Here is a 16738-nt window from a genome sequence, read left to right on the forward strand (position 1 = left end):
TTTAATTAGTGATCTACTCCCCTGATACTGTAATGTATAGGATGTATCTCCAGCTACAGCAATTATGAAATGGTATGCGTAGGTGAAATTCTGTTTTATGGTTTTTCACTTAAGTGAAAAAGAAGGTTTTTCTTCTGTTAAAGATATCGTATGTGTCTGAGTTCATGGGAAAGAGCACTATCTTAAATGGAAGTAAGGTGTTGTGTTTCAAAACTCAGTAGCCATGACACTGTGGGTTGGGCAGGATACTATTTATCTCTTTTCTACCAAAAGTAGCTAGCTTTTCATTTTGTATATTTTGTGTCCTTCTGAAACACTGTTCCATATTAAAACCACAGAAGTCCCATAGTAAACATTCAAGTTGGTTTATAAATAAAAATATACAATGTAATGAATACTTTAAAATGTGGATGGGAATACATGAGCCAAGAAAGTGCAGTTCTAATCTTGAACTTGCAGAACAAGGTAAGGTAAGCCAAATAAAGAACAACGAATTGTATCCAGTGCTGAGCTAGTGGAGATCCACTGGTGCAGCAAGACCTGTGTTTCCTTCCCCCCTGCACCCACCTAAAATCTGCCCCGGAGGTGTCCCTAACCCCCAAGAGCTGAGTTTGAGGGTCCACAAAGGGAACAGGAAAGAAAGAAGTTCTGTTGCACTCACGGAAGTCCCTGGCATTGGATACATCCCATTGCCTGAAAAACCAATTTCCAAAGAATTTGTTGGGGAGCAAAACTTTGGTGAGAAGTTATGAGAAACTATAATTAATAATGCTGACAGTCTTGTGTAAAAGGATCTGACTCCTTGTGCTCTATAGTTTAATCCATCAACTCTGAAAAATGGCAGCCATGGTGTCATGAGAATGCACTCAATCTCTGTTGCAATGACAAAAGAAATGGATATTAAAGTAACACTTATATACAGTTCTGACTACAGGAGGCAAACCAATAAATACTGTATGATACAGCATGTTTATGAACAAATAACAATTAATGTACCAGTAACAAATGACAGTGGTTGCATTCAGATATCATATTCCATATCCTTCAACATAGGGCTGGAGTACTCCCTTCTCTCATACACTCAATATAATATTTTCATTAATATAATATCAATTAATGACTAGATAAATAAATAAATAATATTACAATAGAATTTCTGCATTGGGTGTTTGTTTTAGGAGCCCGGTAGCATGGAAACTGAGGTTAAACACAGTCTGAGGTACATAAGTACATCAGCCAGTCTTCATTTGCTAGCACCAATGGAGACTTCTTCACCTTCTTAGAGGGACATAAGTAGGACACAGGTCAGGACATGAATAAAACCAGGGAAAGATTTAACTGTAAGCACTTTCTGCTGAAGGGGGATGTGGTGGGAAAAGTCTTCCGCCCTGTGCTAAAAGAAATTACCTCATTTTGAGATTTGGATGCTTTGGGAGCAGCAGGATCAATAACTCCAGTTGGGGCATTGTGTTGATCTGTTCTTGATTCCTGAACCGCTTTACATTTCCCATGTCGGGAACCCAGACGTTTTTGGTAACAATTCCTTCCTGTTGCTTGCTTGGTTCTGCTAGAAAGGCAAGAATTCTCTCTAAACTGTGGAGTTGGAGTCTCTCTGGGGTGCTTTAACTAAATAAAAGCTCAGTGTCTACAGGCCATCAGTCTTATTCTGTCCCTCATTCACCACTCCCATCACCCACCCACCCTCAAACTAATCAACCTGGCACTGGGCGCTTTGAAATGTTTACTGAGAAAACAGTTCTGTTTTGACAGACAGCAATTACAGCACCTGGGCTTAAAGCAGATTTTACAGCTCTTTTGGGGATGCTTTATGAATAGTCACCGTAAGGTCGGTGCAGATTTGTGCAAACAAGCTTTGAGGCAGAAATGGAGCCCCATTCTCTTAGCTACACATAACGCTTTATCTCACACACATCCCTTCTGGGAGAATCCTCATTTTCTCAGAATAACTGGAACTATCTTAAAGCTACTCCATACTCTCCATGTAAAGAGAACCTGTAATAGGAAACAACCTTAGGCTATCCTGCATCAGGGTGGTTTTGTTTTGTTTTTAACCACTTTTTTAGAGCCTATATTACTTAGTTTCAGTACTTGTGACTTGTTGGACTAAAACCTATTTTGACTCTGACATAACTCCTAAAATGTAAATTCTGTAATAATTTTGTTGTCTAATCCATTTTACATGTTGAATCTGAAAGGTAGATTTAGGTATGCAGAAGCTTTTTTAAAAACTGTTTTTTATTGTAAGCAGTTGCTTGCCTAGGCTCCCTGTTGATTCTAGGATTTCCCCTGTTTTTGTTCTACACAGTTGTTACAGAGGGAGTCTATTAGTCATAACAATTAAATGAACCTCCATATGCCAAGACAGTGTAACTCTGAATACCCTGTGCTTGGGGCAAGCAGCAGCAGAGGGTTGTTGCCTCAGTGCCCAGTTTGAGGGCTTATTTATGCATCTAGCTGACTGTTGATGGAAACTGGATGTTGGAAGAGATGGGTTATTGGTCTGAACCATAAGCAGGCCTTTTTATATTCCTCTGAAGGAGTTTTTTTTATTTGATTTTGTTTAAGGCTATTTATAGAAGGGCTGCACTTTCTCAGTCTTCTGTCCCACACAGGTTATCTGAAAACTTGGCTCCTATCATTAAAAGCCTTCTCAGTCCTTTTCCCCTTCACTCCATTTGCTTCATTTCTTAAAATGTTTCCAGCTTTGGAAAGCTTGGGTTTCAAAATCTTCCCTCTCCCAGCTGCATTTCAGTGTTTGTCATGGTGTTCACAGTTTTTTGTAATAAGATCATTCAGGTTATCTTTATTGTCCCTCTGAACTTCATTCTTGGTTTCAAGAATTTGTTAACTCTATTTTTAAGTTTGCCTCAGAGTTTTTCCATGGTGATGTCCAACACATATCTCTCTGTGAAAAGATGTCTGTTTCTGTCAAACAGTTATTGCTTTTCTCCCCTCGGCTCGACCTCTGCTTTGAGCATGCATTGGCCTCTGTCTGTGTCTTCAGGAAGGAGAAAGGCTTTGGCCTATATTTGAGAACACTGTTCCCTCTAAGGAACTTGGCAGTTCTGGAACCACATGAAAGCTATTAGCATCAATCCCCTAAGTAGGGTTTGTGGTGAACTTTGACTGCTGTAATGACTTCTGTATTACAACAAAGGCAACATTTTTGTAGCATGCTTCTAATCTTTGGTAGTTGAGAAGAGAAGCAAAGACTATGTGCTGCCACTTTTAACATCCCTGTCAGTTTGCTGGTTACAACTAACCTACAAAGGGTTTAAAATACGTGAAATATTTGCCTCAAACTGTGCCACCTTGTGTTCCATGCATTCTCCTACAATAAAGGGCTGAAATTGGAACAAATGAAATTTGTTTACCATTTTAATTAAAATTGCATTAAGGTTAACCCCCACTTTAAACAAAATGGAGGAGAAATATTCCACATCCAACATACTGAGGGAATTTATAGGCCCGCAATATACTCTCAGTGTAAATAACTACTATATGTGCTATGTACTATATGTACTATATGCAGCAATTAAGATGAGATGTAACCCCCAAATAGTATTGTAGGCGTTTTATTCATATATGAAGTTGATTTTCGGTTTGGGGGAAGGAATCATCAGGGCTCTGAGACCCTGTTGGGCCTCATTATCAACTCCACAAATAATCTCTGAACTATAAACTGTAATCTCTTAATACAGTTTTATTTTTACATTAAACTGGAATCATTATCAAATGCATTGCATTTGAATCAGCTTATAAGTAAGGTATTTAGGGTCTATCTTTTTTGCAAGCATAAGGAAGTTGAACTAGCAAGCCTAGACTTAGCTTAAAGGTAAAGGACCCTGTTCAGTAAATATTATTGTCCTTCTATGACTTTGAACCATATGCAGCGTTGGTCAGCATTGATAGCAAAAACTTATCAAAGAATTGTGAAATATAACCTTTGTGAAAAACATAATGGTTTGTGTAATGATCAAAAACCTGGGTTACTGTCAAAATTTGTTTCTGTATTGATTTATAGGCGATGGAGATTAGTCTTAAAAAGTCAAATTCATAGCAGCTTTGTGATCTGTGCAGCTAGAGCATTCCTTATTCTTAAATTAGTATAAAACACATACCAGTCTCTTTAATTTAATGGGAAAAATAACAGATCTAGAACAGGGAGAACATCGAACATGTTAAGTTTACTCCATCACCTTGGGGCCACTGTCGTTACCTCTGAAACTGAAATTCAGCAGCTCACTGGCGAGCAGAGGCCGGCAGCAAGAAGCACTGGTAGGGCTGAGATCTATTGTTTCTAAGTGGTTGCAGGTCTGTCCAGGTGTCCTGATTTAAAAGCTGCTCCTTGAGACAGGAAATTGTATCTTGTTCTGAGGTTTACTGTAATAAAGTACATAGTCCTGAGGGATGGCGCTGCTGGGTCCATGAATCACTTTATGGGCAGGCTGCTCTGACCTCGGCCCAGTGATTTATTCATATCATTCCGCAGCAGGAATGGGAGAAATGTGACCAGCAAATGGTCTTGCTCCATGGATGAGCCTTTAACTAGGAGACCAATATATATCCTTGAAGCCAGATCCAAGATGCCTTTGCAGTATGCCTTGGGAATCTGTTAACAGGGGAATTCCTCAGATTTCCTGAATATGAATGTGCTTTGTGATCTGTCGAGATCTGAATGACTTGCTTTAAAAAAGTAAAGGCTACAGACTGCTGTAAACACACTTAACTAGGGAGTTAAGCCTTAGGACTTACTGTATTTCTTAGTTAACATACACAGGATTGTATTGTTGGGGGAAAATCAGTACATTTCAGGTGCAGGGCTCCCAGTAATTCACTCTCAACTTATATTTCTGTCCAGGAATTATTTTGCATGGTGCTTGTTCTGCTACTGTTTTGTACAAGTCAAATAATGTGATAGTAGATTTCTGATGGTAGAATAAATCTGCAGTTCATAGAACTTACAGTTGTCAGTGATAGGATAAGGACTTAAATTATTAAAATAATTTACTCATTGAAAAACCTGTCCAAAACTGCATACGTAGTGTTTATTCATTAGCCATCTGTTGATGACGTCAACTTTGAGTGATTACTTACATCTGTGAAACTGCTATCACAGATCAAATATTATAGACAGAGCTTTCATATTCCTTAACTAGCACCAGCTGAAACACATTGCTTTTAGTGACAGCGGTTGGTACTTTCAACTGCAAATCATCAGGTGACAAAATATCATCAAATGGCATGTATCCATGTGTGGATCTGCCCAGATTAATATAAGAATAGACAGTAACTTTTCAAGTGTAATATGCATGACATGATAGCTTTCTGTGTGTGGCTGGACTATGTGTACACTCATTATCTTTTCCTGCCAATTCTAGCATGTTTTCCCTCCCTTTCTTTTGTGCTTGTCAAATTCCTAGTTCATAGTTTGTATCATAGACCTCAAGATTGGCAAACAGAACTATGTACATTAAACTGGAGTAATTTAGAAACCAATTTGGATGGGACAATGGTATTGAAAGCTGAGCTAAAATCCACAAACAAAACTTGCACGTAATCCCCCGGGGAGTCCAGATGTTGCAAGATGTAATGCATTGCCATGTTGACTGTATCATCTACTGACCTATTAGCTTGATAAGCAAATTGCAAATGATCCAGCTCTAGGTCAGTAGTATTTATACAAAGCAATTCACTTACATTCATACATACAACAAGCCTAGGATAATGACTTTCATATCGTGTTACATATTGGTCTGAGAGGACAAGCTAATTTTTCCCCATATACCTGTCTCAAGATCTAGAGTGGGTTATAGCCATAAATCAGGGATGGCCAAACTGTGTGGCTCTCCAAATGTTGTTGGGCTACAACTCCTATGATTCTTGGCCACATTGGCCATAACATCATGAGGGCCACAGGTTATCCGGTAGCTAATCTTGCTATAAATAGTTTCAAGTATAAAACCAGTAAAGGAATATCACATTCGGACCAGCATCCTTTAGTTAAATAATGTGGAAGGTAGTACTTAGGAAAAGAACTACTGTATGAGCTGACAGTTTGCATGTTTATATCGTGGAAATAGGAGCAATTTTTTAAAAAATGACAAAAGTTGGCCTGAATCATTAGATACTGTGTTGGGGATATAGTGACTAGGGTGCTGGGGTGGCAATTAAGGCGTTCATTATCTCTTGTCTTAGCCCTGAGCAGTGATTCTATAGTCTTGAAAAAAGAATGAGGATCAAAACATTGTAGCTATGGGAAAGCAAATATTGATTTATTTTATATTATACAGAATTTCTATAGAGATGTTGAGAATAAAGCTGAGTCATGTGACTACATCATTACCTTTATTGTGGAGAATTTTTCTACTTAAGGCATAGCTGCATATTGTACGGGGGGGGGTAGTTTGAAGTGTATTGAGTTCTCACCTTGAACTAAGGACTGATTGCAAACTTCTACACAGACTATTTGGGTTTATATTATCCATTTAGAATGCAGATAGAGGTGGATAACTTGCAACTTGGAGAGGTCTCCCTGGCCTGGCTCCTATTTTGACAGCCCCTTCAGCAAAGCACCCTCCAGTGGCCTCTCTTCTGTGTCATGGGGACACAGGCAGACACAGACTGGAGGTAACAACAAACAACTCCAGCCACACCCTAATAAGTGCTAGGTAGCTGTGTCTGGGAGCTACCTTCATTTAAATTTCCCACATAATACCACTCTTGGTCATTGCATAGCAGCTTGGCATTAATATGACAGTCATTTTTAAAAGCATGGTTTTAAAGGAGGACTTGGGGCAGGTGGCAGTAATAAACTTAAAAACTTGACCAGGTACAATTAAATGTTGTTGAATGTACGTGCAATTAAGCCATTCACCTGTTCTTGTTCTTTTTCAGACAAGAAGCCCTTCTAGCTGCCATTAGTGAAAAAGATGCCAATATTGCTCTGCTGGAGCTATCGTCCTCCAAGAAAAAAACCCAAGATGAAGTAGCTGCACTTAAACGAGAGAAAGACCGCTTGGTGCAACAGCTGAAGCAACAGGTATGAGAATATTGTTTGATTCAATATGTGAATTTGCAGCTTGCCTTAGGCAAATCCCCTCAGCTACTACCTGCCTCCTCACACATCATGTGAGGCTGAAAGCTACTACAGCACTTTAATATTTTTTCCAGCTATGAAGGCTGACTCTCTGACTTTCTCAAAAATAGTTACATGGAAGACTGAAGTAAGTCCTACACAATAAAAATCGTTGATCATTTTATTTTCCTATGATATGAAACAAGTGCTTGGAGTCCACATGGGCTGTATGAGGACTAATAAACTGAAAGCTAAATCCAAATAAGACAGAGCTGCTCTGTGTGGATGGCCTGTCAATCCAGACAAGTAGCATTGATCTTGTTCTGGATGGAATCTCAGTCCATGTTACAGCTTGGGTTGGATTAAAATGGGTCTTCATAAGCAGTTTATTCCATGTGTGCCTGGGAATGAATAGGAGCATAGTGTCTGTAAGGGACAGCTTAGCTTCCATGGAGGAATAAGAAAGTGCTTATTACCTGTAGTAACTCTAGGAACATCAGAAACCCAGCCTTATTTTCTGTAAGAAGCCCCACAATTTATTTTGAGAGAGTTGTAGGCATGCAGGCCTGTTATTAAGATGCTGTCCTAGATTAGTAGATAACAAAGCTTATTGTCAGAAAAAATCATGTACAACTTATGAGATAGATGCTCTCCTCCTCCTTTTTCTAGCTAACACAAACATGGGAGAACTGTTTGAAGGAAAATTGATACTTCTGAAAAGCTATAGAAGTCACTTAAACTATTCTTGGTGATTTTTAGCTAAGTAATTCATTTGCCAGATAGTTAGCAGCAACTGCCCTCTTTGGACAGCCACTTTTGGGCCCCCAGCCATCACCACCGCCACCATTTACCTCACTTTCACTCCTATTACAACTAAATTACTCTGTTGCCAAAGGCAGCAAATTGGAGCCAAAAAGCCTTTCCACCAAATGTTTCTCCTGAAGCACCGGTACTCTGGTAGCAGTGGTTTTTCACTTAACATTTAATATTGAAATAAAATGTTTAATGTTTGCTCAATTAAGTTCTTTTTCCGATAGTTAAAACCAACATTAAAACAGGTCAGAAATCAACTTTACAGTTTTTGTAATATTCAGCTTTACTGGAAGAGTAATAAATACTGTCACTTTGCAGCAAGATGGCCATTCACCAACAAAAGCCTTTGATACACAGACTTTAATGTAAAATACATATTCTCATTTCACCATGCTGATCAAATGCTTCTTGGCATTTGTCATTTGACATCCATCCTCAACAATATGAGGAGAGGAAAGAATTCTAGTATTATGAGAATCCATGATCCTGCAGGCTTGATGCAAAAATCCAAGTAAAAGCCTTGAGAGTATTTTCCTATCATGAGCTTCTTAGGTTTTTATCCTGAAGAATGTGAGATTTGTAACTCTCACAGAAAATACTTTTTAATAAACAGGTGTCTCCTGAAAACCTCCTTTTATGTGGTCTTTTTGGCTGCCCTTCTATCAGTTGACTAACCTGTCCAGCATAGCATCATAGTTCCGTTTTTATAGACTGAGGGATAGTTAACATCCAAATCATATACATAGTAGGTAACTTTCTAAACTCCTTAAAGCATTTTGTAACAATCAGTATCATTCTGCTTAATACATTCCACTTGAGATGTGGTTAACACCAATGGGGACAGGACAAGCTCTGTCTCATTTTCTAACCACCATGAAAGCAACAACTGAAGACATCTGTCTGTGGAGGACCAACACAATACATTTTGTTGCACAAGGCAAAGTACAAGATGGCACCTCTTTCAATTCCATGTACAAAAGCCAAGTGGACTTGCAGTTGGCTCTTACATCAACACTGGTGACAGGATAACATCCTCCACCAGACCAGAAGCAGCAGACCAGATTAGGGGGCCCAAGAGACAAGCCACTTGGCAACAGAGTTACTAAATAGTTTGGCAGAAATAAAAACCCGAGTTCAAGTTTTTCATCTGGCAGCGTGGGCTAGGACAGCATCTAGATTGCTCTCTCAAATCCAGCTCTTTGACATCTAATTTATCTTACAAGTTAGCGTAGAATAAAGTTCACAAAGAAGTCAACTGGAATTTTCCAGAAACTCTGTAGCCACACTAACCTTTGGGTTAGAGTACAGAAGCAAAATTACTCTTTGAAAATGCTTCACAACTTCTATCCCACATGAATGGTAAGTAGCCAGTGTAACATCAACATTTTCGGAATTAGTTCTGTGAAATGTAGACTTCTTGTTATAACTTCTGTTACCCAAAGATGTAGGTTCCATGTTGGAGATTCAGTTTTGCTGTGTAAAGGGGAGTTCATGCCTCATGAATCTTTTAATCTCTCCCCAGCAACCCCTAAGGAAATAAGACAACCATGGATGAGAGCATATCATCTCAGAAACTGGTTAAAATATTAAGAGCCAAGAGTATTCATTAATTAAATAAATAATAAAAATTAATGAGTAAAACAATGTATTTATCAAACTATGAACAATGTAAAGTGTGGATCATGAATGAACTGTTAATTGTTGCCAAAAAAACCACAACAAAACTAGAAAATTCAGTTTGGTAGCAGCAGAAAGAAATTAACTCATAACATGACAAGCCTCTGCAAGAGTGTTTCAGTCATCAGAATGCATACAAAAAGTTTGATTGAACAACTTAGATTCAGCAACCAAATAATGACTACCTATTTTGTAGCATTCTGTGATGACTCCTTCAGTTTCCCGATTTGCATTCCTCACACAGTATCAGATTCCCACCCACTCAACTAGCAAATTGGTTACTGTTAAAGAGAAGGGAAGAGTTTTGGCAAAGGCATTCTGGTTCTTTAATTTCTCTGTGTGCTTGTGTTTAACTTTGGATGAAGAGAAGTATTTCAGAAAGAGGATATGGTATTAGTGTTGTTTTAATTTAAAGTTCCTAGTCTTTTAGTAGCAGGAATGGGTTTTAATATAGAGACAAATTCATAGCAAAATGCTTAGCATTGACCAGGCCATTCCAGTAAACTGAGCTGCCTGTTTCAGATTGACTTTCAGTTTTCATGCTGTACAGTATTTCCTGTATCATTGAAAGGATGAAGTGCAACTGTCACCATATATTCTGGCCACAGTTTAACTACCCCCCTCCCAGTAATTTTTCTTAACTGGTTCCTGGTGCAATACTGGTTGTGGGGGCTCTATTTGGAGTTGGGAGGGTGAGTAGCATAGCTTCTGGAAAGCAGTACTGTTTAACAAAGTCCAGATGTGCTGATGAGTGCAAGCTGGTACACTTGGATTAGAAGTTATAGTTGAGCCCTGCTATATGTGTGGTGAGGCACTCATTGTGGAATTAATGTAAATCTAAATATCTTGGCCTGCTTATGTACAGTTTATCTACCAGATATGTGTCACAACATAGTTCACCATGTAAAGTGCTGGTCTGCAGCTTAGCTTTGTCAGTAGAAGCCATGGGGAGATAGATTTTCCTATGATGTCTTTAGTGCTTTAGATTTCTGAGGTTTCCCAGCAGAAGCTCTTCAAGACAAAAGCTGTCACTTGCCCCTATCTACATGCTAGTTGATATTTAAAGAATTCTCATAGCAGTGAGGCAAGCCTTTCTTAGAAAGGGATGTGGAACACAAGCACACTGATGAATCAACCCCAATGGATGTGTTTGGGGCAAGGGTTGAGCATCCATAGCTTGAGAACATCTGGACCTCCCCAAGGAGTATATTGCTTACTCCAGGTTTCAAATGACACAACTTCTCATAAGCAATATTAGCATAGGTTCAAAACATAATCCCAAATATGAACAATGGCAATGGAAAATAAGAATATAACTGCACTGTTTTTAGGCAAATGGCAATTGACCTTATAGGGGGGAGATAGTCTGGCTTCAGAAAACAGTCTCCAACTCAGAACAGCTGCCAATAAGGTTTTTCTGTCTCATATTTGACTTGCAAGCACCACCTGTGCTCTCTTAGTCTATGTTTTCACACCATTAACTTTAAGTCTTTTATAAAAAGTTTTTTTTAAAAAAAAAAAGTCAACAAAGTTACAGACAGGACAGCTGGAAGTAACTGTATCAATGACCTGGGCTGACCTATTTTTCAACAGTTGAACCAATCTTTACATATAGCCACTGTCTAAAACAGTGGTTATTTTCCTATAGAGCAGTGGTTTTCAACCAGTGTGCTGTGGCACGTTGGGGTGCCTTGAATGATGGTTGGGGTGCTGCAGGCAATACTGGCTTTTGCCCTCTTTCCTTCCCTCCCTCCTTTGATGCCCTCTCACGTCTTTGCCTCCCAAAGGCTTGCACAGCTGTTTGTTGCAGCAGTCCTGACTGCAAACTCCACAGATTAACGTTGTCTTTGAGGCTGGCCAGGCGTTGCTGGTTGCAAGGAACCGAGGTAGCCTCAGAGTAAGCAAGCAAGCAGGTGGAGCCCAGCCAGCCCTTGATGTTGGGAATGGACAGTTAAGTCCCAGGTCCCTGTGGTGGGACCGTGTGAAGATGCATTTCTTTGGGGCGGGGGGGGGCAGCTCACAGACCAGGGACTGCAGCAGTAGCTGCCCGGAGGACTCCCAAGGAGAGGGGAGAGGAGAGGGGGCTGAAGGAACACTCCATAAGGAAGGGTGTTTGAAAAAGGGTGAGAGGCTGCCAGCTCTGCAGAAAGGGGTGACATAACTGGGCTCCTGAGCCCCACAGGGGTACCGCAGAAAGAATGTAGTGGACTCAAAAAGGTTGGAAACCTATGCTCTAGAGGTTTTTTTTAACCCATTCATCTCTGTGATTTCAGATTATTTTATCTGCTGTGCTTTGTTTTTGTTTGACTGGCTTTTAATTCCCGCCCCCCCAAATCTGATAAAAATTTATTATATATATATATGTGTGTGTGTGTGTGTGTAATCTGGCCATGTTTGTTAGTCTCCACTTTTCACCAAAACCGCTTGACCGATTGTGTTCAAATTTGGACACAACGTCACATGTAGAGCTGCAAGGGTTTGCATACTGTTTGCGTAGATAGATGTCACACCTATGGCAGGTAAAGCACAAAACTCAGACAACCGGGGATGCTGGGAGCACAGGAAAGGTTGCAAAACAGTGCCCTCTAGCGACGGCTACACTCGTACTGCAGCTAGGAAACCTTCCCTCTCCACAGCATCTTGGTTCGGCTTTGCAGACTGGGCCGAGGGGGTGGGATAGGTCATGGGTCGGGACACAGTTGGGGGAGTCTGACAGGGATGAGCCGGGGGGAGGAGGGAACAGAATAGGTCATGGGTCGGGACAGGGTGGGGGAGTCACAGGGATGACCCAGGGGTGGAGAAGGAGAGGGCATAATAGGTCATGGGTCAGGACAGGGTGGGGGCAGTCACAGGGATGAGCCACAGCAACGCGTGGCCGGGCCAGCTAGTAAGTAATGAAAATTATGTATAGCATTTGAGTGACCAATTCTCAATAGTTCTTACAACAACCATGTAAATGAGGTTAGTATTATCCCCTAATTTGCAGGTGTGCTGAGACAGAAAATATACTGGTTTGTCTTAAGGTCAATTAGTTAGTTCCTGGTAGAGGTGAGATTTAAATCACAGACTTCCAGATTCACAATTCATTTATTTTGCTATTATGCTTACATACATTGCCATATAAACAATAGGCAGTCAATTAGTAGGCAAAAAAGTGTAACATTATTTAGTCCAAATTTTCAGTCTGTTGCCTTGTCACCATCACAATGAAATTCTTTTCTTAGATGATGCAAACAGAACTTTAAATGTGAGGGTTGCCTTTCCAAAGTACATTAATCTCCCCCACATGTTGGAGCTGTGGTTGCTTCTACCCTGAATTCATTCTTGTGGCTAACAAAATGAGATCATAGAATCAGCACAATTCGGAATCTCCAAAAGACTTAAGAGAGATTAATTAAGGTAGTACAGAGGATATAGCAGAATTCACATGAAAACTAGGTGCTTTCCTTTTTTCTGTACAAAGTTTAGAGTAACCTATTTACTTAATGTTGTGTTTGTTTGTTTGTTTGTTTGTAGTGTCTTGAAGGAATATGTCTGGGGTGCTTTGTAGGTTTTTTTAAAAAATAGTTTATTTTATGTACTGTCCAGCTCTGGTATTGGTACTGATGTAGAGTGGGATATAAATCTAAATAAATAAATAAATAAATAAATATCATATTGCTATCTTCCCTACTCTCTGCCTGCCCAGTCTCATACAGAATCTATCTTCTTTATATTTAGTGCTGAAATCAGAATCTTACATTTCTGCCAACTTCTGAAGTTAAAAATATTTTAAAAAATAAAAAAAATAAAAACCCTCATATGTATGCATAGTTAAAAGACTGTGCTCTGTGTGGAAGCAATAAGTAGCATGAGGTTTTTTTAAATCCATGTTGCCCATTTCTGCATCCCAAAAGGAAGCAGATTGGGTTTCAACAAGTTGTGCTTGACTGGAGATTGAAGAATCCATTGTCTGGGAGTCCTAGGGAAATCTGGATTCAGATCAGCTCCCTTTTAACCATCTGTTCCATCTTTCTCCTCCATTATTTCCAGATGTTTAAACTACTACAAAATTCTAATATAACTTTTGTTTCCTCTTCCACTCTCTATAATCAAACCTGACGTCCTTCCCATTATAGGTCTTCTGCCTTTTATGATACTGTGGGGATTTTATAAACTTTTGGCTTTCCTGATCCTTCTCAGGACCCCCAGTTACTAGTAAATCAGCCAAGACTTCTGGCCTTTTTCTGTTAGCTCCTTCATCCCTACCTCTTCTTTTGCTTCTGTGTATGATTTGTGATACTCCTTCAGCTGGCTTGCTGGCCTTAGAATGACACTATCATCAAGGACATAAGACATGGACATAAGACATAAGGCTGAGTAAATGATTTAAGTTTATCTTGTTCAGGAGAGGCTTTCTACCACACACACATACCAGATACAGTGGGCAGTTCTAATCAGAGAATGCTTCAACACTATTTTTTATATAAAAGCCAGTTCCAAGGATTCCATCACACCTGAGTGTCACACTAAGAAATTTAATCAGTCATATCTGTAAGACAGAGTAAAATAAGGGAAATCTGGGACACAATTTGGACTGGGAGATAAAAATTGTAGCTTGCCTCAGGTACTAGCATTAAGGGTCCTTCTATATGGTGATTTTCCTCTTGCTCTACCTATGGTAAAGATGGGGATTAGGAGGGGGGCAATGTTTCTTAGGTATAATAGCTTTTCCCTTGTTTCCATCTCAGACTCAAACTAAGATATGTCTTCAATAAAGAGGTGGGTAAGGGTGAAGGGAATGCCTGAGAACAAGTGACTTTCAAAAGACCACATATCCTCTCCACAAAATGTTATGGACAATTAACTAGTAAAGAATAAATAAGAGATTGGCACTAAATGAAAATCATTTACCAGTTCAAATGTTTACAATACATTTACTAGTCATCTACTGTTCAAATTGTATAGTAACCCTTTTATTCTATACAAGTGACAGAGAAGGTGGCCGGGAATTATCTGCGCCTCTTTGTATGACTATATATATGGTCACCATGTAAATGGACACTCAGCCAATGAACAAGATATGTTAATATTATAGTTGAGGAGTGGAGAACCTGTTGGACCCCAATTCCCATCAACCCCAGCCAGCACAGCCAGTGGTCCAAGATGATGGGAATTGTAGTTGAACAACATCTGGAGGGCCACAGGTTCCCTGTCCCTGGTGTAATTTAACTAAGCTATTTTGTTTGTAGCCTTCCCTCAGTAATTGTATGAAAAGAGGAATTTTCTGCCAGTTTGTGTCTTATGTGTGTGTGTTGTTCAGCCTTGTGTTAAGCAGCAAGAACTAGCAATATTAAGAAAATCCCTTTAAACTTTAAGGACATGTGTAAGCATATGTACTTCCGAGTTGTAAAACCACTGTTGAAGGGTACTTGTGTTGTGCAACTGTGTCTCCTCAGATCCACCTTAGGGAAACCTGTTCCAGCAGAAGCTGGCTGTGCATGGTGTATATTTGTAAAAGTTGTGGTGTAAAAAGCTCGTGTGTGTGTGTGTGTGTGTGTGTGTGTGTGGTTTACGTACCAAGGAAATGTGAAACACAATAAAATTGCAAGCAGTGCTTTTTTGAAAAAAGTGGACAGCCCACCTGAAATATTTGGGAGACTGGTGTGAATGATATCATGATTCTGAATCACTGATGAATACATGAATCAAAAGCACAGTGAAGAGCTGTGGTCACTCTGTACACAAGACCATCACTAGTTGTCTTTCTAAGGTAGATCTATAAGCACCCAATTTAATACGGCTGCCACCGCCTTGCTTGCTATTCCAGAAATTAGGTTTACTGTGTTACTCCAGAAAATTTTGTGAAGGCACTTGGCAACGCTAAGGGAAGAACTGAGGGAGGACTGTTCTCCTCCTCCTCCTCCTCCTCCTCCTCCTCCTCCTCCTCCTCCTCCTCCTCCTCCTCCTCCTCCTCCTTCCAACTTTGATTATTACTCTGCCAAAAGTAATAGCAGGCTCAAATAGTTTTGTTTCTTTAAATAATGTTGCTATCAGCAGTGTTTATATGATGCAGACACAGGCGCATTCATGTGTGCACCCAGAACTGTTCCTAGGCTCTTGCAGACAGCCTGTGTTAAGCTGACACTGAGCAGTCCCCATCACTTTAGAATCCAGGAATTTACATCTCTTGGTAAGCATTTTCCCCCTTCCTAGGAACAGTTCCTAGAATTGGGATGGCGGGATGGGAGGGGGATGATAGTATTTTCAGCCTACACATAACCCTTTGAAGGTGCAAGCAGATTTCTGGGTCATATGGTAACACACACAAACAAAAGCTCTGGTGTATCTGTGAGTGTTGATCACCTTAGATTTGTTGCCATTTCAGGCAGTTCAATAGCTACTGAAAGAATTCCTAACTGCTTAAAAGAAGGTTGTTTAGCTGCAATTATTGTCAAAACAATGAGATGGCAGTGTGTGTGTGTGCCCTCTTACTGGAATCTGAATATGAAAGGAGAGCCAGGGACCATCTTTTTTGGTGCAATAGAAGTGATGATATAAAATTGTAATTGTTTGAAACCACTTCATTGAGCTTTTATGATAAATTTCTTTTCACATTGCCTTTGAGAAACTATTACTTTGTCCAATGTTGTTAATGACATTGCCATTAGAGAAATTAGACTGCCCTTGAAGCTTCAACTATTGGAGGTTTAAACTGCACTTTTCAAGTTTGCAAAACTGGAATGAAACCCTTCATAACTTCCATGAACTGGAATGTTGGTTAATGTGATTCTATTCTACAAATGGATGGTAAATCTTGACCTAAACCAAACTTGTGGTGCACTGAACCAAATGGACATGTAATTTGCCTGTGAGGTATTTAATAAACCCACCTGTTTTTGTAGTCACAAGAAGCAAAACTTAAGGGCTCTTCCAGGCTTCCTTTTGTGCCATGTTTCTATACATCTCCAGGTTTTAAAGTTCTGTGCCTGAGGGGTTTTTGTTTGCTTATTTGTTTTTGTTCCAGTGCGTTCCCTGGGAAAACGCATTTTACCGCTGAATCTGAGCAAACAGCAGTTGGGGTTTCTGAGGATTGCCATTCCCTCCAATTCAGTGGTAAAACATGGGTTTTCCCAGAGAAAGTGCTGGGACAGAAAGAAAGAAAGAAAG

The 16738-nt window shown here is 39.8% G+C and overlaps 1 protein-coding gene across 16 annotated transcripts in view; it reads left to right on the forward strand.

Annotated features, from left to right (window-relative positions):
• ERC1 (ELKS/RAB6-interacting/CAST family member 1) overlaps positions 1-16738 on the forward strand; it is a 176044-nt gene that overhangs the window by 128083 nt on the left and 31223 nt on the right. For all 16 annotated transcript variants that reach the window (XM_060279984.1, XM_035127947.2, XM_060279991.1 and 13 more), the window contains one exon: positions 6919-7063. In XM_060279984.1, coding sequence (XP_060135967.1) covers positions 6919-7063 — 145 coding nt within the window. The remainder of the gene's footprint in view (positions 1-6918; positions 7064-16738) is intronic.

Source organism: Zootoca vivipara, chromosome 10, assembly GCF_963506605.1.
Source record: "Zootoca vivipara chromosome 10, rZooViv1.1, whole genome shotgun sequence".
Classification (NCBI taxonomy): domain Eukaryota; kingdom Metazoa; phylum Chordata; class Lepidosauria; order Squamata; family Lacertidae; genus Zootoca; species Zootoca vivipara.